Source organism: Callospermophilus lateralis, chromosome 11 (genome assembly GCF_048772815.1).
Source record: "Callospermophilus lateralis isolate mCalLat2 chromosome 11, mCalLat2.hap1, whole genome shotgun sequence".
NCBI lineage: Eukaryota > Metazoa > Chordata > Mammalia > Rodentia > Sciuridae > Callospermophilus > Callospermophilus lateralis.
This window is the reverse complement of record NC_135315.1, coordinates 96316150-96338508: the sequence shown is the minus strand read 5'-3', so window position 1 is coordinate 96338508 and position 22359 is coordinate 96316150. Positions and strand designations below refer to the sequence as shown.

At 38.7% G+C, this 22359-nt stretch overlaps 1 protein-coding gene across 1 annotated transcript in view; it reads left to right on the top strand.

Annotated features, from left to right (window-relative positions):
- The window catches only part of LOC143410709 (contactin-3-like), a 55006-nt gene extending 32983 nt beyond the window's left edge, over positions 1 to 22023 (top strand). The window contains exons 8-12 of the mRNA XM_076871481.1: positions 415 to 417; positions 770 to 882; positions 11903 to 12089; positions 21212 to 21324; positions 21799 to 22023. Coding sequence (XP_076727596.1) covers positions 415 to 417; positions 770 to 882; positions 11903 to 12089; positions 21212 to 21324; positions 21799 to 22023 — 641 coding nt within the window. The remainder of the gene's footprint in view (positions 1 to 414; positions 418 to 769; positions 883 to 11902; positions 12090 to 21211; positions 21325 to 21798) is intronic.
- Positions 22024 to 22359: the final 336 nt, after the last annotated feature.

Below are 22359 nucleotides of genomic sequence, written 5' to 3'. Positions count from 1 at the left end.
GGGAAGTAGGGAACAGACTTAGCCTTTGGCCTATTCCTGTGCCCCTCACCTCCCTTCTCCTGAATCATCCTTATCACTCTGAGGAGTTAGTCAAAGGGCTGTCTGTTCACACATAAGAAGGATATTTAGTTGCCTAAGAAAAAAATGAGGGGCTTGTTGGAAATACACTCAGACATTTCAGTGAATCAGAGGAAGACTTTATCATTGAGCCTTATGAGATTCCCATGAATCCCCAAGAATGTTCATTATAAGGGGGTGTTCTTACTGGAGATCACATGGGCATGTCTACCTACTCCTTCAAAAGAGTCAGTATCCAAATTCACACTGCCCCTTGTGTGAAATTAGGCACTCAGTGCTTGCTGAGTAAATGAACTTTACTTGAACTTGACTTTGACTTTGTTTGACCCAAATAAGAAAGTAGTATAGGAGTTCCCAAGCAGCTGGTGTGGGGTGAAAGAGAGGAGAAAAAGGGGTAGAGAGAACAGAGCGAAGAAGGAAATACTGAGAAAGAGGTGCAAGAGAGGAAGGCACAGGTTGCTCTGGGCGCTGAGCAAGGAAAACCCCTGTGGCACTGTGGCCACCTCGTCCTCAGCAATAGATCAGTGTCTGTGTTTTCAAGACATGGTGCTTGTTTTCAAATATTTTTATGGGATGACTATAAAAGTTTCACTTATGTTAAAATGCTTTCTCAAAAATAAGGATGTCAAAGGATTGTTTTATTCAACTGCAGAAATGATCATTGGTTTTCAATTTCTATTCCTAAACAGAGCCTACAATGCCCCAACTGAAGTTTCTGCCCATAGCCTGTCTTCTTCAGAAATTGAAGTTTTGTGGAACACCATTCCTTGGAAGTTGAGCAATGGACATTTGCTTGGCTATGAGGTAAACTAACTTGTGTTTGTATGTTACCACAGTACTTTGCTTCTTTCACTAAAACTTCTTCTGAACAATGACAACTTATATGAATTCTGTTCTGGGTTGCTCTTTTCTTACCCACACATTGTGCCATCTGATTATTAGTACATACCTAATTTAACCCTGCCAGGGGCATGAGTACCACCTTAGATGGGGTGGAAAAGGAACAAAACAGTGAATATGAAAGGCAGTCATGGGCACTGTCAGCCAGATCTTATGATGGATTGACTGAAAACTGAGGGTGAGATTGAATGGCTGTGGTCCTATCATTGGATGGCTATGTCAGTAGAAAGTCACCTTCCTCCAGCTATGGTCTTATGTCCTTGGTTGTGAGATTCTCTCCTGAATTCTAGAGAATTCAGCTGCCCGTAGTATAATTTGTGTTTCCAGAGACCTTGATGTATGGTGAAATAAGATGAAATATCCAAAAGAGAGGGCATCATAAGACCTAATATAATGAAGTAGGAATAGTTCACCTGAGCAAGAAGTGTTTGAGGAAGAAGGATGACCCAGCTTTACAGACTTCCAGATGGTAGGAAGGTTTAACCAGGACTTTGGAGGGAAAGGAAATGAATGTAGAGGTACTGAGAACATTCCAGATTGAGCACAGCATTTTGGAGGAGTAAAGGAGTAGAGGCTGTGTACAAAACCAAGGTTACACTGAAGATGATGCCCACCGAGGCATAGGAGAGCAGGTCACAGATGAATTTGAATGTAAGAGGAACTACGTGAACTGTACCCCATATTTCATAGGGAACAGTGGAATTAGGAAGTGGTGAGATAAACACATTTTAAGATTTATCTAGCAATGCTGTTATAGAGGTCATGGTTGTGACTTCATCCCCACCACCCACTGCTGGCTTCTTAGGAAACTGCCCTCATGTGTAATTGCTGATTCAGTGACAGACTAACATAGCCATATTAGCATGACACAGCCACGTACCCCTCCACTCCCCAATACAGTCTCCAGTGGTTGTATCCCAGTGACCATGTGACCAAAGTCAACTGGTCTGCACAGTGAGCTAACCCAGTCAGATTCTTGTGTGAGATATTTAAGTAAGGAATACAGAGGTTATAGTTAATGAGGGTCATGTGGTCATATGTCATATTTGTAGCCAAGTTCACACTTCTTAGGCCATTGGCATGTAGGAAAAAGTATGTCTGCAAAGATGAGATAGAGCAGATATCTCCCCACTTCACCCTCACAAGGAGAGAAACAAGGTCCCTACAACCTTACAAGAGTAAAATAGAAGAGCTCTTTGACAACTGCCCAATTCTCAAGTGGACTTCTTACATCCTTTTTCATAGTGCTTTGTCCTTCTTGACAGTGAACCCCCTTTCTATCTGAGCAGCTTCAAGAGAGTTTCTGTTCCCTATAACCACATAGCATTGGCCTGAATAAATATTATCAAATGAAACAGAGACAGCACTGGAGCAGTAGCAGTGAGGCTCTGCATATAGGCCATTCAGGGGCAATACCTGAATTTGTAATTGAAGTTGAGCTCCCAGTTGTTGGTTCTTGGCTTTGTTTCTTGAGCTTTGGGAATCTTATTAACAAAATGAATGCCTGTACACATATTGTAGAGTGTTGACTGTGTGTTTTCTTCTAGAAGTTGCAATGTTCCTGGTCTTATTCCTAAGTCTTTATTCCACTTTGAGTGGATTTTTGTGCAGGATGAGACATAGACTTCTGTATGGCAAAGGAAGTAACTAAAAACATGGAGAGGTGGGAGAAAGTCTTTGCCAGCTACTTCTCTAACATGGGATTAATAACAAGAATATATAAATAACTCAATAAACTTAACACCAGAAAAAAAAGGAATGACCCAATCAATAAATGGGAAAATTGACTAAACAGACATTTCTCAGAAGAAATGCAAATGGCTAACAATATGAAAAATATTAAGAATGTTCAACATCTTAAGAAGCAGAGAAATGAAAATCAAAACTACATTGAGATTTCATCTCACTCCAGTTAGAGTGGCAATCATCAAGAATACAAATAATAAATGCTGGCAAGGATGTGGGGAAAAGGTACACTCATATATCATCAGTAGCACTGCAAATTACTACTAACCAATTTGGAAAGCAGTATGGAGATTTTTCAATAAACTAGGAATAGATCCATCATGTGACCCAGATATCCCACTCCTTGGTATTTATCCAAAAGAACTAAAATCAGTATACTGTAGTGATACAGCCACATTAATGTTTAAAGCAGTTTGATTCATAACAGACAAGAATGGCTAGAGCCCAGGTGTCCATCAGCAAATGAATGGATAAGGAAAATGTGGAATACATATTCAATGGAGTACTCGGCCTTAAAGAAGAATGAAATTATAGCATTTTCTTGTAGATGGATGGAACTGGAGAATATCGTGCGAAGTGAAATCAGCCAGACCTAGAAAGTCAAGGGTCCAATGTGATCTCTCATGTGAAAGAGAAAAGGGAATTTAAAGAAATGAACACATGTGACTCTCCTCAGTGAAGGAGTTGGACTGAGACACAGTCCCACTATGGATAATTGCCCTGTATGAGCCATAATGGCAGAATCATATCCCCAATCTGGTTGTACCTTGTGAAATACTGGAGACAAATGAAGGAGAGGTTACATAGAAGAGAACTGTGGGCTTATAAGCATTGTAGGGGTCTTGAAAGTTGATGGTAGTTAATGGAGAGCATGAGGGCAAGGAGATGCTAATTTTTTTCCATATCAATTTAAACTGACAAGGACTCATCCAGGTAAAATTATTCTATATGAAAATGGAATGGTATCTCTTAGCCATGTCAGTAAAGAGTATTTGGCTGAAGGACATCAAAGAATGCTAGTGGAAACTCATATTTTCTAGTTAAGGCTCTACCATTTTGGAATTAGACAGTTCTGCATTCAAAACTAGTAGGTTACTGTATAAGCTCCACAAGGGACAGGAACTCTGTGTGTTTGTTTAATGATATCTCCCAAGTTCACAGAGCAATATCGGGCACATGGGTGACATGCACAAACTATGTGTTGATGGAAAAAATGCAGTTTGGGCTTTGCTATCTCACTGCTGCATGTTCTTAAGCAAGTCATTAAAGCTCTCCAAGGCTCAGTTAGAATAGAGTAACAGTCCTCCATAACTCATAGCATCATTTGAGAATTGCAGCCATTGTTAAAACCACCCTGAGAGACTTGCAGCTTCTGCTTTTTTTCTGTTTATATATTGGGCTTCAGGGTGAGATTTCATTGAAAGAAAAAGAAAACTGAAAAGCAGCAAAGAGTAGAAGAATACTTTCTACTTTTCACAAGGAAAATACACTCCCCGAGTGACTCTCATGCCTGTTGCCACTAGGGTCAGAGGCAAAAGATGAGAAGGAAATGGAACTTTTCTTGGTATCAATTATGGGTTAAAATGCATTGCATCTTGGGGCTGGGATTGTGGCTCAGCAGTAGAGCGCTCGCCTTGCACATGGGAGACCCTGGGTTCGACCCGCAGCACCACATAAAAATATATAAGTGAAATAAAGTTATTAAGTCCAACTACAACTAAAAAGTAAATGCTTTTTTAAAAAAATGCCTCATATCTTATCTATTTGTATAGAGAGTAGCAGACAAAATATTCAAATGTAACATGTATACTGTATTGAAAGGAAAAACAAGGATTAAAAATTTCTTCCCCAAGTGCTTGGTAGAATATATGAAGAGAAAGACAAGCTAAGAGAAAGATGTACTAATTAGAAAAAAATCTCAAATAATTTATGTAATTCCACCAAGTTAAAAATATGTCTTTTGTTCGTTTCAGTAATGATTTAAAAATTAACCTAGAAAAATAAATGACTTAGCAGAGTATTTAATTATCAGTCCTGTGGCTAACTTTGTGGGTTGCAGTTTCCCCAGTTTGGCTTTAAAATCGTTAATATCTCCTACCTTTCTCTCATCTTGGCGTGAGTTGATCGTGTGCCTCGCAACATGCTGAGCACACATCATCATTAGCATCTAGACTAATTTTCTTTCTGATTTGACCAACCAGTAGTTGAGCTCATTTCCCTAGACTCCAATTTATTTCATCTGCTGTGCCTTTAAACTCAGGCTCAGATCTTTCCTGGTGCCCTTCTGGATAGGAATAAGAGAGGCAGACCCATAAAAGAGGATCCAGAGCCATTAAGTTCATGGAGAGTGGGCACCAAGAGGAGAGCGCGCTAGAGTTCCTGCCTGGAATCTACCATGGCTTTAAAGTCCTTTTGTGCTTAGAAAAAATAAACTCTAGTTCACAATAATCTCTTCGCTGTTTCTCTGAAGAACTCCAAGGTTCCAAACAAAAAGAAATGTTAACAAGATGGAAAAGATAATTACTCTGATTGATCTATGTGAGGTACATGCAGGCATTAGAGTATTACGCTGCACTCCCTAAATATGTACCATTACTACATGTTAATAAAAGTAAACATTAAGAAAGAATAAACCTTGGGAAGAACAAATTTAATAAGCAAATGAAACAAGTCAACATTTGCAAAATAATAAGAGTTGCATATTTGGGGGGAACCGCATAGGATTATTTTTTATGTGTGACAGAGGAACTTAAGAAATGTAATATATCAGAATGCCAAACCAAACTTTCTAGATGCCTTCCTCCAGCCTCCTGTTCCCACAACTGTATGGAATGTGCACAGGGCCTGATATTTTAATCAGAATAGAAAAAGATGTTAAATATTTGAGTACCTTTTTTTTTCTTTTGAGGATATGAAAATTCCACTTGAAGAAAAGCTGTGTGTCTGGGGTCTCATCTCCTGCTGTCTTGCAGTGAATTCAATTCACTGTGGCATGAGTTGAATGTACATAGGAAAATTGGGTACAGACAGCTGAGATATTCTTACATCAATATCAAAAAAGTAAAATGTGTTTAGGTGAATAAAAGGCAGACTTTGGGAGGGACAGAGGCTCGGTGATACAGCAGGAATGGTTTCCAATACCATGGAGACAAGCAGAGAGGAGAGGGTCCAGTATGTAGCAGGCTTCACTCTGTGTGGGGGATTCTGGGAATGACCCTCACTGCCCATGTGCTGCTGTGTTCTTTGTTAGAAGGTCCCTACTAAACCCTGGCACAGCACTATAAATGGTGGGGAGTAAACATCCCAGTCTCTCCTGAGTCCTGCTGATTAAACCCAAAGAGAAGTCAGAGGGCAAGGACATACACAATACCTCTCCCCGGGCTGAGAGCAGAGGAGGACAGACCTGGACTTATCTCCCTAAAAGACATTCAAATGCATTTCCCCCTCTGGCTTCTGCTGATTTAAATGTGTCCAATCTAATAGCTAAGTTAAAGTGTTCATCTCTCTAGAAATCTGTCAATACACATAAAATTATTTTAGTCTATTAAAAGAGTTTTTCCAACTTAACACCTGTTTCCTTCAAGCCTAAAAAAAGGTTCTACTTTTAAATACATTAGTTTTAAAAGCTATATTTCATTTTATGTTTAAATTAAATGAAAGATCTGATGCAGTGATATTAAGGAGTACTTGGAGCAGGAACATTAGTTTTGGGAATAACCAAATTACTCACAGAAACTGAAATTATATTTTTAGTTTTGACATTCTTCAAGTTTGTTTCTGTTTATTTATCCAGATAAAAATATATTGACTTGTGAACTGGTTTTATTTTTCTGAAGGAAAAAAAATACCATATTATCTCATCAGAAAATTGAATTACCAGTGTTTATAGATGCAGAAAATTTGAGAACTTGAATACTAAGTTTGGTAGATCTCCATGGTCAGAGGAAGGAAACATTTTTAAACTGTTAAGAGTGAAGCCGTTTAAGTCATTTAGTAATTCCACAATATGGAGGGTTCTATCCCTAGCCACCATTCATCTATAGGAGACATGGTCCAGGAACCCCAGTGGTTGCCTGAAACCACAAACAGTAAAGTTCAACTTGTAAATTTGGCACAATAAGAGATTAATGGCAATAATTAATAATAAAATAGAACAATTATAACAATATACTATAATAAAGATTTTATGAAAGTAGTCTCTCAAAGTATCTTTGTGTATGTTGTTACCCTTCTTGCCTGTTTTTGAAAGAGGGCAGCTGAGACCACAGAGGGAAAACCCATGGATCAGGGGGACAGCTGTGTGTACAGGTCCGCTGTCAGCAGTAATGACCAGAACCTAGAGGCCCCTGCCCATCACGACCTGCGTTATTGCTGTCTACTCTGTCAGGAAATGAGGTCCTTCTCTCCCAGGCCCCAGCCTCACCTGTAAACCCCAACTCAGGGGCTCAGGAACGGCTCAGAGGAGCAGACTGGATCCCTCAGATTCTTAGGGATGAAGCATGGTTGAGAACCTAAGGCTGTCTTAACCAACCTCTTCTGTGCCTTTTATTGTTCCCTCACTAAATTCAGAGTTTGCACCATGAAAATGCTCATATCTTCAGCTCTGGAAAGATCTCAGCCATTTTTTCCTCTGAGCGTTGCCTTTTCCTTTATCTCTCCTTTGGGAACTCTGTTTGGAACTTTGCATTCTGTTCTCAATGCCACAGCTTTGCTTTGGTAATTTTCATTTCTTTGCTCAGGCTATGTCCTGGGCTCATTAATTCACCCTTCCACTATTAGTCTATAGCTTTACTCTTATTACTGATTTCCTTAATTTTTTAATCATTGCATTTTTTCAGGTCTACAAGTCCTACTTATTGTTTTTCAAATTGGGCTGATCTTTTTTTTTTTTTTATCTCCTATTCTTACATAATAGATTCAATCTCTTGTCAAACAGACTTGGACATTTTAGGTATAGTTATTTTATAATCCATTACTCATCAGTGTATTTAGCTGCCCTGCCTCTAGTCGTATCTACACTGGCTTTTTTATTAACAGGGTGTGTCTTGTGTTTTATTAACAGGGTGTGTCTTGGTAATGTGCGTCTCTCTGATCATCCTTTGTAGATGCCACCTTCATATTCTGTCAACTTTATATTCACCCTTTTCTGCACAATTACATTTTCAAACTTTGTTCCTCGAACATAGACATCTTTCCTTTCCCATCCCTGTATTGTGATTGTGCCCATAAAAATCCAAATTAGCATAGAAATATTCTCTTCTCTCAGTTGGAGTACTTTTATTATTTAAATCCAGAACACAACTGAGAGGAAAATGGGATATTTGTCTTTCTTATTTCTTTCTTAACTATTCCACCTTATTAAAAAAACGATCTAGCCCTATGGAAGCATTTTTGAACAAAATTTCTTGAAACATAATGGAATTCTTTCAGAAAATTGGCAATATTAGTGGCACGTCTCTGTTTCCTTATGTTTTAGTTACATGAATATTTATTCAGCTCTTTAAGGAAAGCTGTTTAAAAATATTATATAATCAGTCTTCACTAACTAGTATCATGTTCAACTTTTTCTCTGTGTCTAAATGTTTCTAATACCTCTCAGCAACTAAGATCTAAAAATAAAGCTCTCCTTCTGATGCGTGGAGATTGGTTATAGTACTTTAAAACAGGCCGCTATCAAGAATTTTCAAGTACTTTCTATAAACGGATTTACAAAAAGAGATTCCACATTACCAATAATAAATTATTTTTATGTCTTCTTTAAATCAGCCTCCTAAGAACATTTTTTTAGGCAACTTGTGTTCAACCAGTTTGATATGTCAGAAAAGGAACAACCCTGACACTGGAACCTGACAGGGGAGGGAAGATTGGGCGGTCCTGATTTTACCACATGAATCCTCCCTGCTGCCGTCTTACAGTCATATTTATATGCTACCCCCGTCTATGCTGTATCCCAAGCTTCAGGTTTTGTGTCTGGTACATTTTATTATAATTATTGATCTGTATCATTCTTAGTTAATAACTAGACAATGCTCTTACGAGCAGGGAAATCTTCTTATCATTTACGGATCATCTAGACCTAACAACACACAGTGTTTTCTCTTGGTGAGTCTACCATATATAAAAGCTTTTAGTATCCATTAACAGGCTATTTGGCTATGGCATTAGAAAAGAAACCATGTATCCTTTTCAATGCCACTTGTTTGGGCTCACATCCTCCCTTTGAGATTCTTATTAAAACTAATAACCCTTCTCTGAGAGAAATTCACATAAAGGCATCCATAGATCAGCATTTTGTGTGAATATAAGGGTACATATCCTTCCATGTGCACATACATAGGGAGATTTTTATCTAGCACAATATATAATTTGCTTTCACTTATCATTTAGGGCCTTAACACTCACCCAGTGGTGTTTTAAGAGAGAATAAATTGTAGTGTGTTTTGTACAGAGGATTGACACTTGTAATCAGCTGTGGCCCATAAGCACATTTTGTTTGATCAACACAGTATTGGTTTTGAGTCAACCCTAAATTTAGGATATTTTACATGAAAATTAGAACTCTGCTTTTTTAAAATTAATTAATTAATTAATTAAATAGAAAGTCTATCCTCCTCCAATCAGGCAAAGCTGAGTAGCTCCATTATTAAAAATCTGCTCTGTCCTATGTCCAGCTTCCCAATCCCTTAAGCCTTCTTTCCTTTCCTTTTTCTTTCTTCTTTTTTTTCCTTTTTGGCCACTGAGCTATGTTCTTAGTCTTTAAGTTTTTGTTTTTGTTTCTTGTGGTCACAAGCCTTTACCATTTCCAACATTCTGTGCACTCAGAAGCAATTATTGCCAGTTTCATTGAGCTCAAATTGCTTTTTAGTTGTATAAGTTATAATAATTATTTCCTATTTTTATATTTTGCCTTCAACAGTAAAACATAAAGGCCAGAACAAGGTGGCCATATACTGCAATGAAGAGAGTAGAGCTGGGCGTCGTGGGCACACCTGTAGTCCCAGCAGCTCGGGAGGCTGAGGCAGGAGGATCGCCAGTTCAGAGCCAGACTTAGGGACCACAAGGAACGTGGCAACTTAGTGAGACCCGGTCTCTAAATAAAATACAAAATAGGGCTTGGGATGTGGCTCACTGGTTGAGTGTCCCTGAGTTCAATTCCCAACACCAAAAAGAAGAAGAAGAAGAAGAAGAAGGAGGAGGAGGAGGAGGAGGAGGAGGAGGAGGAGGAGGTGGAGGAGGAGGAGAAGGAGAAGGAGAAGAAGAAAGAACGAGTGAACAGAGATTGTCTATATTTATAAAAGTAAGAAATATGCTTAAGCCCTTGTGAGAACCTAGTAGATCTGCTGTTGTATTTACTATGTGGCCCCTGCTTTAGATCAGCAGATAGTAATACCAGGTCTTATCTACACAAAGAATATGTAAACTTTCCTAAATCACTTATTTGCATAAATTTTTGTATTTACTTTGTTTACTTATAGACAATCTGTATGTTCAAAAAAAGAAAGCATACAAAATTTTATTGTAAAATACTTTATAATGTGAATTGTAAGTACTTAAGAATGTATTTTTATTTTATTCTCTACCTTTTTCCTCCCTTCAGCAAATATTCTCTTATATTCATATTTTTTCACCATATGTTTATATATCTTTCTCTTAATTAATTAATTTATTTTAATCAGGTATAAATGACAGCAAAAGGCATTTTGATTCATTGTTCACAATTGCAGCACAACTTTTCATTTCTCTGGTTGTACACCATGTAGCATCACATCATATGTGCAGTCGTACATGTACCTAGGTTAATGATGTCCATCTCATTCCACCATCTTTCCTGCCCCCATGCACCATCCCTACCCTCTCTCCCCTTTGCAGGACCAAAGTTCCTCCATTTTTCCCATGCCTCCCCCTCCCTGTTATGGATCAGAATCCACTTATTAGAACATTTACCCTTAGCTTTTGGGGATTGGCTTACCTCACTTAGCATGATATTCTCCAACTCCATCCAGTTACCTGCAAATGCCACAATTTTATTCTCTGTTAATGTTGTGTAATATTCCATTGGGTATATATACCACAGTTTCTTTATTCATTCATATATTGAAGGGAATCTGGTTTGGTTTCACAATTTAGCTATTGTGAATTGTGCTGCTATAAACATTGATATGGCTGTGTCCCTATAGTATGCTGTTTTTAAGTCCTTTGGGTATAAACCAAGGAGTGGGATAGTTGGGTCAAATGGTGGTTTCATTCCACATTTTCTAAGGAATCTCCATACTGCTTTCCAGATGGGTTGCACCAACTTGTAGTCCCACCAGCAATGTATGAGTGTGCCTTTTCCCCCACATCCTTGCCAACACTATTGTTTTCTGTATTCTTAATAGTTGCCATTCTAACTGGAGTAAGATGAAGTCTTAGAGTAGTTTTGATTTGCATTTCTCTAATTACAAGACATGTTGAACATTTTTTCCTATATTTGTTGATTGAATGTATATCTTCTTCTGAGAAGTGTCTATTCAGGTCCTTAGCCCATTTATTGATTGGTTGGTTGGTTGGTGTTAAGTATTTTGAGTTCTTTATATGTCCTGGTATGTCTAAGATCACTTTGCGTGGCCCAGGATAATGAAATATATGAAAAATATTTTAATGCCCATTCCTATTGAAAATCAGCCCTTTTAACTGCTTTTACTCCCTCTGGTGCAGCTCTGTGTGCACTGTTAGTCACCTGACAGTGGCTGGCACTGCAGGACAGTCAATCTAATAATGTTTTCCTCTGACAGTTCACTTTCTTCCAGGAAGGAACCTCAGCTGTCCATAGAATTTGTGCCTTTCTGCCAGTGTTCTGGACTTGACCTTGGGCTCAGTTGGTTAAGAGTTGAGAAGGCAGGCAGATTTCCCCTTCCTTCTCCCACTGTGATATCGTAGTCTGATCATGCTCAACACTCTAAATTTATCTGCTCTGTCTGTGTACATGTTTGTCCTTATTCTCCTCCTAGGGTTCCTTTCCTGTGTGTACACTGCTGTGCCACAGAGCCTAATGCAGCACCTGGCACACAGTAGATCCTCTGGAAGTATTTGTCAAATAAAGAAGAAAGTAAATCGCAGTCTCATTTTAATGAAAACCACAGAATGAGGAAGGTGGTGCTTTGTCCAGCCTTCTCATCTGGTGCATCTTCCTCACCAGGTGCGGTACTGGGTCAGTGTGGAAGAGCAGGAGTCCTCAAGCAAGGTGAGAGTGGCTGGAAACGAGAACTCAGCCAGGCTCCGGGGACTGAAGAGCAACCTTGCCTATTACGCGGCTGTCCGGGCATACAAAAGTGCAGGCACCGGCCCCTTCAGTGCCACAGTTAACGCGACCACCAAGAAAACCCGTATGTATTTTCCCACCTTTTGAATATCTAGGAAAATAGTCTGTATTAAAAATGATGGCATCCTTCAACATTTTCAGTAGACTAGTCAGGTCATTAATCCCACTGAGTGATATAAACCTGGTCCAAACCCTTACTCAAGCCCCACATAGTCTAGTCTTCATGATAGCCCTAAATATTTAAATGGAGGCTCCATATGAAAATGAATAAGCACCTCTTGATAAATCTTATGGTGCACTGTTCTTTTTAAATGGGATGCATTTCAATGGGTTCATTTCCATTAAATTTTAGTTCCCCCAAATCTTGGGTGTTATTGATAAGCAGAAATAAGTTTAATAGCAACGACTTGGAAGTGGTATTTTTTTTCACTCTTTAATTTTCTTTCTCACATTATTCAAAAGATGGCAATATACTTTAACAGGTAATGCTCAGAGATTCTGGTGCACACGTAGATATTGATACTTTGAAAACTGAAGCAGAGATAGCTGTGTCACCTTCAAAGCTGAGTTTCTGTTGACTGTGTGTTCACAGGTAAAACTCACCTGCAGTAATGAGCAGTTATGATTTAAGTAGCCTATGAGAAATCATCAGTTTACATTTTGGAGTGTCCCACAGAAATTTCAGTTGAAATGTTCTCATGATGCCCAGCTGATCGTGGTGTCTCATTGCTGCTCTATCACAGCACACCCATCTGAGTTGTGCTGTTTATTCTTTTATAGCCAAAAATGACTGAGAGCATTCATGAGCCAAGCCATCCATGTTCAGTTCCTTCTTATTTTCGTTCTACAGGTGATAAGAAAGGGGAGCGAAGAAATTAGGGGATTTTAGCACATTAATATTTTTGCTTGCAGAAAACCATTTCCTTAATTTAATTTTCAAAATTTACTCTAGTAAATTTATCTGCTTAACTGATTTTACAAAGGAGTGAGGCAGTGATTATGTTTTGTCACCAATTTCATTAGTCCACTCCTGCGTTCATATGTTATTTCCAAATTTATTTGAAAGCATACATTTACTGGCTAAAATGTCTAACAACTTTAATTACATGAAGTTGGATATAATGGGCCAGCATTGTTATTGATAGTTTAAAATATATATAAACATAATCCTACTGCTTTAGATGTTAATTGATAAGCATCAATTTTATCAGGGAAGTTTGCACATTTATCTTTGCATTATGTATAAGGGGGGAAAGAGCATGGCTGGTAGCTTACCAGCATAATGAATGTCACAGAGCAAAAGTTTAGCAACAAAATATTTTAGTACCTTCACAAGCAGCAGCTCCTATGGCAGTTGAACATTGTCCTTGCCTGATCATGAGGGAAGGCTAACCAATATCATGCATATCATGTGGCTGCTCTTAGAAAAAAGGAGAACATTGGCTTGGAAATACGTACACTGAAAACGTTCTGTATTTACAACTTTTTACTAAATATGTTTGTCTTTCCCAGTAACAGTTCTGAATTAGTAAAACATATAAATACACCATTATATATACATTGAAATTCTGATTGTGAAGATGTATGCAGACAGCTTTGTTAGCTCTTTCTTCAGACTTGATAATCGATGTGATTACTCATTGGGAAATATGGTCACACAAGATGGTTTCATGTCATGATGGAATTGGTGAAAAACAGTGAATTGGGAAGACAGTTCACAAAGGAAGAGGCCGATTATAAGTTAGTGAGAATGTAACAATAACATACAATGAATGAAGTAAAATTGCAAGAAGAAGGAAAAAACCTTTTATAATTTAGATATAGCATATAAATAACCAATTTAAAGTACAAATTTTTCCATAACAGTGATAATGATAATTATACTATGAATGACTAATACTTAGTGAGCAATTTCCAGTCACAGTTCCAAGTACTTTTCCTGTATTGATTCTTAATTCTCACAGCGACTGCATGGCCTGGAAGTGGTGAGGATCCTCACTCTAGAGATGAAAGGGCTGTGGCACATAGGGCTAGATGACTTTACAGAAAAAGCAGAGAACGTGGCAGGACAGCCATACAGACCCAGAAATGCTCTTAAGCACTCCTCTAACCATATGATTAAAATATTCATGACTCATGTGGTGCTAGTATCTATTTTGAGTTTGCTCTGTGCTTAGGAGCTGGGTAAGGTAATCACAGATAGACAGGGTTTCTGTGCTGATAGATCAGTCCTCTGATAGGAATTTCAACAACTGAATAAAATCTCTTCAAAATTATGCCCTCCTGGTGCTTCAATTTGCCTACACTCTACATGGTGACCTGCAGATGTTATTAAGGAAAAGTTTGCTACAATGTGTGGGAAATCCATAAAAGATCATTAAAACCCCTGGGCATATTAAATGGTACATTTAATTTTTAAATTTTATGTTAACAATTGTTCAAACATGTGCCAAAGTAGAAGTAAAACTGACTCTTTTAAAACTATTCCTACTAATCATCCTAACCTTTGACAGGGTCCAGCTCTGAATCCTGTTTAAGAATTATAGTAATGCGCTTGTGAATATTACTAGGAAGAAAATGATCTGTATCCCTGGTGCATAAAGAACTAAGATGGCATTTGTTTTTTACGTGCTCTCTTTCTCCCCCTTCGATATGTCACCCTTGAAGGGAAAGAGTCCTTCCAAACTCACTCACCAGTCCAAACCTAGCACTCATTATCTGTGGAAAGGCTGGCTGAGTGGATGAATCCTCAAAACCTAGGTCAACCTGGAAGTACTACCATTAATCGGATGAGCTTCTTCTTGTCTGCACATTGCAAATTCGGAACATACACTGCAGCCTTTTACCACCTTGCTTCCAAGGCGCGACTATCACCTACTCAGAATCCTGGAATTCTATATGCAAGGCTTATATCAGCACAGAGCATAGGTGATATTTCTGATTAACGTAAAATAACACAAGGATTCTCAAGGATAGTACTGTAGCTTCCATTAAACACTTAATTTTTTTGATATCCAAATACTTGGGCTTTTTAAAAGCATTTTTAAGTTAACATTGATTAGCCTCTTGAAGTAATCTAAGTTGTGTTTCTGTCACATGCAACCCAGAGAGTGAGCTCTTGACAACATCATCGTCAGTGAGGCTGATGAGGAATAGTGGCAGATGGCTTCAAAATGGAGAAATTTCGTTACTTTCTAAAAGGAGACTTTGTCAGAGTTTTACATCCAGAATTCACAAGAAAGAATCTGTAGGACCAATATTTTGCTTTGCATAACCGAAAATTCAAGAGGTAACTGTGGTTGTCAATGTGGATGGATCCAGGCCCTCAACATCCTCAAGAATTATCTAATAAGAACTCAAATTAAACATTTCTTAAATTGAGCTCTCGATTGCACTCCCAGCCATTACAAACCTGTATCTTCTACAATTTCAGCAAAAGCAACCACCATTATGTCAGTCCCTTGGGCCAGCGGATCCCAGTCGTCATTAACGCTCTTTCTTTCATACCCTACAATGGATGCAGTATCTGACTTTAAATTTGCTGAGAATCTACCACTTACTGCATTCACCCTAGAACACACTACCCCATCTCTCCCATGGATCAGGGTATTGGCCTTTACTGTCGAGATGTTCTGCCCTGGGTCAGAGTGATCCTAAAGGTGTCACACTGTTGCTCAGACCTCTCCACTCCCTTTCCATCCACTCATTTATTTATTTTTTTTATTGGTTATTCAAAACATTACAAAGATTGCCACTCTTTATATAAATCCTTAAAATACCCAAAAAGGTCTTCTACAATCTATCCCCACTTCCTGTTCCTGCTCATTTTCTCCTGAGCTGACTTGCCATTTCACTTTTCCTGTGGGGCCTTGACCTTTGCTGTCCAGATGGCCAGGAGACACTCCTACCTCTCTTAGGCCCTCCCTGCAGTATGTCCTCAGTTCCCCCTGAGTCCATATTTAATCAGCAGCCCTGCGTCTCCTGATATCCCCTTATCCTGCTCTGTTCTGGGGCACCACTTAGAGCCACGTGCATACCACATCTTGCATGTGGTCATCTGATTGCTGCCCCCACTCCTTGCTGGAGTCTCATCTCTTTGAGGCATAGACATTGTCAGGTTTGATCATTATTTAACTCCTGAGTTCTCCCAAGTAATCAGAGCTGCTGCCCAATGAGTATCTGTTCAACAGTGACTCTCTCCAGGTCTGTTTCTCTTCCTGGTGGAATCGGTTTAGTTTAGTTCCCTCTTCAGGGTAGCAGTATTCCTACCAGAATGCTAAGGACTGTTTTCTATCATCCGAACCCTCTGGGGAGAGTGGGCATCTTAGTTTCTGAGTTTTGGATGAGTCATAAAGTAGATGTTTCTGTTTCAAAACATGGTGTCCATTTCCTGTGATCCAAAGATTTAAGTCCATTAATAATACTTTAAGTGATTCTGAAATGAATCTTTCTCCCTGTTGGACAGAAAGTAGCTTTTGATTACTTGATTTCTGCCCAGTGCCACATTTTTGGGCAGCTTGCTTACTAATGTTGATGATCATCTCAAGGGAAGTCTGTGCCGAGTGTATTTTTCAGCTACTGCTGACAGCATTCCCTTTCATGAAAGTCATCTTATTACCATCAGGTGTCCAAGAGAAGGAGCTGAGAAACATACTGAGTTTTGTATAATTAATCTCTGCAAGCATATGTTCTTGAAATCCCATATTTTTAAAGGAAATGCCAGGTACAGTCACCAGTATGGAGACATTATCCCTGAAAACTCCACACAAAAATGTTCTCCAGATGAACAACCTCTATTTTTTATTATATGGAGGAAAACATATTTACTATAGAAAATTTGCGGGGGAGAGGGGGAGAAAATAAAATCACCCACAAATACTATCCTGTCGTGCAGAAATAAGATCATTAAAATAATTTGTCTTTTCCTCCCAGACTTGTGTTCCATGGATTATTTCTCTTACATAAAACATCTCTTGAAGGTTATGCTGTGTATTTAGTTACCTCTGTATCATAGTACTATATTTTATTCTTTTGTGATAACACCCCACAAATTATTTAGTCATTTTCCTATTGTAGGAATGTCTTATATTCCTCACTTTATTTGGTCTTAGAAATATCATAGTGGCCACTTTTTGCATGCTGAGTTTACAGAATAAGTAAATTGATAGGGCTGATATTGAGGAGTGACAGTCAACCCAGAGGGCCTAAGAAAAACCCTCCAAGATAAAACTATTTTGTTATGTAACATTTAAAAGTACCCACATAATCTTATAGCCTGCCACTCAGTGTTATTCTACAAATCTTAGGAGATGCTGCCTTTATACAAAATAAATTCATTTGTTGCCACGTTTTCTGTCTTAGCATACTGCAATAATAGAAATTGAACTGACAGAGGAAAAAATCTATAGGATATGATTGTTGATAAATAATTTCCAAAAATATTTAAAATGCAGACCACACATCAAGTTAGGCCCCAAAACATTTAAAATTGAGTCAGCCTATTCTGGGTTGTGTTTCTGCACAGAACAGTAAAATGAGAAGTCCTAGGAGAGATGCGCTGTCGAGATCCCCTGCCCATTCCCACTTCACACCTGCTCTGTGCCTTTGAAGTTCACAGTGTGCCTTCAAAGCTCTATAGCCTACTGGCCGTATCAGTCACATAGGGCCAGTTCAGTGCAGTTCCACAGGTCCCCACTCCTCAATGGCTTACAACTAAATAGTGTCTCTTTCCTACTAGTCACCAAATGTTGATCATGAGTGAGATTCAGACCTGATCTGTTCCATCTTTACTCCATGGCCCAGACATTAGGAACAGCCACTCTCACTGATGTGCTGGTCTCATGGCAGAAAGAAGAAAGGCCAGTTCAGTTCCCAGCACTAAAAAAAAAAAAAACAGAAAGAAGAAAGGCCAGCCACGCCCTTTCATTTTTTCTTAAAACTCCCTCATTGAAACCACCTGTTTCTTATTTGCTCTTATTTCACTGGTGAAAGCATATCCAGTAATGAAGCCTGAAGTCCCCATGATGCCCAGGAGCAGGGTGGTGCGTCCTCTCCCCAGAGGGGGCAGCAGGAGCCTCACAGCCCCACCTAATGCCAGGTAGAAAAGTATAAGGTCATCAGGGTGCAGAATTAAACAGAGCTGTTTTGAATCCACATAACACCCCTTCCTAGTTAACTATCTTAGGATTGTGTTAAAATTTTTAATTGTACTGAATTATATTCATAAGTTGGAATTTACCATCTTGGCCATTTTTTAATGCACATTTGCAATAGGGTTAAAATAAGGTTAAGGGCACAGATGCAGCTGTGTGAGATGGTCAAGACCTTCTCCACTGCACAAAACTGAAGCTCTCCATCCATGAGACCAGGTCCCATTCCCCTCCCCAGCTCCAGGCAACTGCCATCCTACTTTCCATCTCTGAATTTTACTATTCCATGTTATCATATATAAACAGAATCACACAGTATTTCTTTGTATGATTGGCTTATCTCATCTACCATAATGTCTTCCAGGTCCATCCATGTAATAGAACATGTCATGATGTCATTCCTTTTGTTTTATTTTTGTTTTTTTGGTACCAGGGATTGAACCCTGGGGCATTTAACCACTGAGCAACATCCCCAACCCTTGCTACTTTTTGTTTGTTTGTTTGTTTTTTGAGACTGGTTCTCAATAGGTTGCTTATAGCCTTGTTGAGTTGCTGAGATTGACTTTGAATCTTCTGTCCTCCTTTCTGAGCCTCTAAAACCACTGGGATTACGGGCATGGGCCACCATGCCTAGATCTTCATTCTTTTTAAAGGCATATGCTTATAGCCCCCTTTTGTTTATCCATTCATGTGCTGATAGATTGTGAAAATGATTGTGTTAACCTTTTCATTGTTGTAAATGAACATGAGTGACGAGTATGCATCTTTGTGTATTAACTCTGAGTTTTTCAAATAGGCACCGTGACAATGCAGGGAATTTTTAAAAAGAATATTCTGGAATTTCTCACACTTTATGGACATTTACTATGCATTTGTTACTAGCAACAATAGAACCTTGAAAATGGAAGAAAGTTCATCTGGCCCAGAATCTCCCACATAGTGTCATTCTTCCCTGTCATAATAAGGCAGATGATTATTCATGTGATTGTAAAATTCTAAGTGAAATATTAGTTTAATTTACTTTAAATACTATCAAACAATGTAATTAGCACATCCAGCTCATTATTATGTGAATGTTAATGTTTAGAATGTGGCTGAAATAAATGTTTATGCTTTTAAACAAGTGCATTTTTCAAAAATAGCAAAATGATCAAAATGGAACATGTCTCTCTGGTGCTCAGGAAACACTGATATGATTTGAAAAGAGCTTTGAAACCCTCTGTTTTTCCTCTTTCATTTTTCAGATTTTTTTTTCTTTTTGTCATTTCAAAGAGTATTCATATTCATTTCAGGCTGAACTCATTCAAGTCATCTATTTTGGGACTCACACAAGACAAATCCCAATTTTCAGTCCTATGTTCTGCCAGCCTGCTGTTGGGGGTCAGTGTATTTACCCAAAATTACTCAAACTTTCTATAACTTGTAAGCACCCATATTTTGGTAGGCCAAACCATGCTGAATGAAGGATGTTTTCTGAGCTCCATCAAATCAAGCTGTCTTTTTATGGCGCTGTCAGCCACAGGGAATCACAGGTGCTGGGAAAGTGTTCTAACAAGTGTGGGTTCATAGCATCTGGACTGGGCAACCAAATCTCTAGTATTTCAGTCCTAAGCAATTGCCCATATACATTCTTACAGATGTCTTATCACAGCATTGCAGTGTAGACAATCTGAGCTGATCTGTTAGTATCAAATCACAAAAATTTAAAGGCAACAGAACAGTGTTAAAGAGGACACAATCAACCAAAGAACCCACCAGGAGGACAGTCTTGAACGGTGTTATTAGCCACATAACTGCACATGAGAGCTTTTTCCATCTGTAAGTCCAGCTGTATTTCCATCCTGGCGTGAGTCAATGATGTTTAGAAATTCCTCTGGAGAGGTAATTGTTTATATCACTTTCCCATTACAAATTCAGTTAACCAAATCACATTCTGTGCTTAAATCCACAAGAATAAGATATTTCAGCATGGTTTGGGCAGTTATGATGCTGTTGAAAAATGAGTAATATGTTTGCTGTTTTGCAATTGACAAGGAACTGAATCCCTAATGTCCCATCCATCCATATTAGGGAGTGCTTCTGACCACGTCAACCCAAGTCACCCAGAACCAGTTTCCTCTCCAGGTTGCTAAGCTGTGGCTCCATGTTTATAAACCTATGAGAGTTTCATTAATCCTCTAATGGAATTCTCATTAAATTTTTAGTGTTTTGCCTTATTTTTCTCAAAAATTGATTTGAACTCAGAAAAAAAAGACTTTAAAATATGGATTCTCTGTGGCAATTTTTCACATGTGTAGCTATTACTTCACGAGAATAAATCTAAGTATTCTTATTTTTGATTGCCTCTCATTTTGCCCATCTCATCTTACAACACTGGCTTGAAAATCATCCACACTTCATTTCATGTGACTTTAATCTGCTCCTTTGGCAATTTCTCTCAGCCTCTCTGTGTGTCAAAACAAGTCCAAATGCCTGCTTTTCCTGGTTCACCCTCAAGCATCCCTCTAGTGGTGGATAAAGGAACTTGTGTCTCTGTATTGTCAGTTTGTCTTCTGGGAGACTTGAAGTGCATTAAATCCTTAAAGTATGTGTTGAGCCAAGTGTGGTGGCACAAGCCTGTAGTCCCAGCAGCTTGGGAGGCTGCAGCAGGGGGATTGCAAGTTCAAAGTCTGAGCAACTTAGAGAGGTTCTAAGCAACTAAATGAGACTTTGTCTCAAGATAAAACATAAAATCAAGAGATGGGGATATGGCTCATTGGTGAAGCGCCCCTGGGTTCAACCCCTGGCCCCCAAAAATTAAAGTAAAATAAATTATGTGTTGAATATGATAACATGCAATTTCTCACAGTTTAATTGAAATGCCCCTTTTAAAGGAAGTTTTTCTATTCTGTTATTTTTTCTTTTTCCTGATTCCATCTACATACCATGCCTTACCAGAGAGTCCCTGCAGTCGCCTCGGTGCTCAGCATGTATCTGCTCATGTAAAACAGTACTCCATGCTCAAATCAGTTTTAATTTCTCCTTTTTGCATTGCAAGCTCCCAGTCAGCCTCCTGGGAATGTGGTTTGGAATGCTACAGACACTAAAGTGTTACTTAATTGGGAACAAGTAAAAGCAATGGAGAATGAATCAGAAGTAACAGGCTATAAAGTAAGTTGAATCATTTGCAACACTGTATTTTCCCTTTTTCACTTATACTTTGCAAATCTTTAAAAATTTTGATGATATTATTTCAGTAATCCAATTTTGACATAAACATCAAGTTTTTCATAAAAGGGTATACTACCAAACTCTCTGAATTGTTAAATACAGATTTACATGAAATAATGGTGCTCACATGGGAATTGTGGACACGATGTTTGTGCATTGTGTTAATCAGCTTTCTATATTTCTAACAAGCTCCTCCAGGGCAGAAAGCTGCTCTTCCCCACCTCCTTGATTTTGAGAGCATAATGATCCTAGTGTCTGCTAATCCATAATCCAGGACCTATGCATGGAGCTGGGAATTTGTTTTTGTATTCTGATGTGGACAGAATGACAAAATAATTTCAGAGCAACGAGAGTATGTGAAGAAAGTAAAAGAAGGTAATGTAAGAATGAAGTGTATTTGTTCATGCGTTTTAGGTATTCTATAGGACTAGCAGTCAAAATAGCATGCAAGTGCTGAACACAAACCAAACTTCAGCTGAACTTGTGCTGCCCTTTCAAGAGGACTACATTATTGAAGTCAAGGCTACCACAGATGGAGGGGATGGCACCAGCAGTGAGCAGATCAGGATTCCAAGAATAACCAGTAAGTTGGTTGGACTCAGCTTCCCCTTGACCTGCGTCAGTGTTGTTACCCACTAGGAGCCCATCAGCCACTGCCCCTCCCTCCACCCACCCTTTTCTCCCAGCATGCCCTTCATGTGAACACAAGGTGATTTTGCAACATGAGCAAGTAAAACCAGGAAGAAAACCTCTAGAGTGGTGCAGAACAGGGAAAAATATGAGCACAGAAAGGAAAGACATGGAAAAGTAGTTTAAAACTCCATTCATTTGAATTATTTCCCTTATTTATTGCACCTATAGATTGCCTAGAATAGAATTCCCAAAGCAGTTCTCATGGGCAAGCCTTAACCCATGCCCTGTTTTTAAGACCTCTGATATTCCAGTTGTATGCCTCCTAAAAACTATTTATGGATC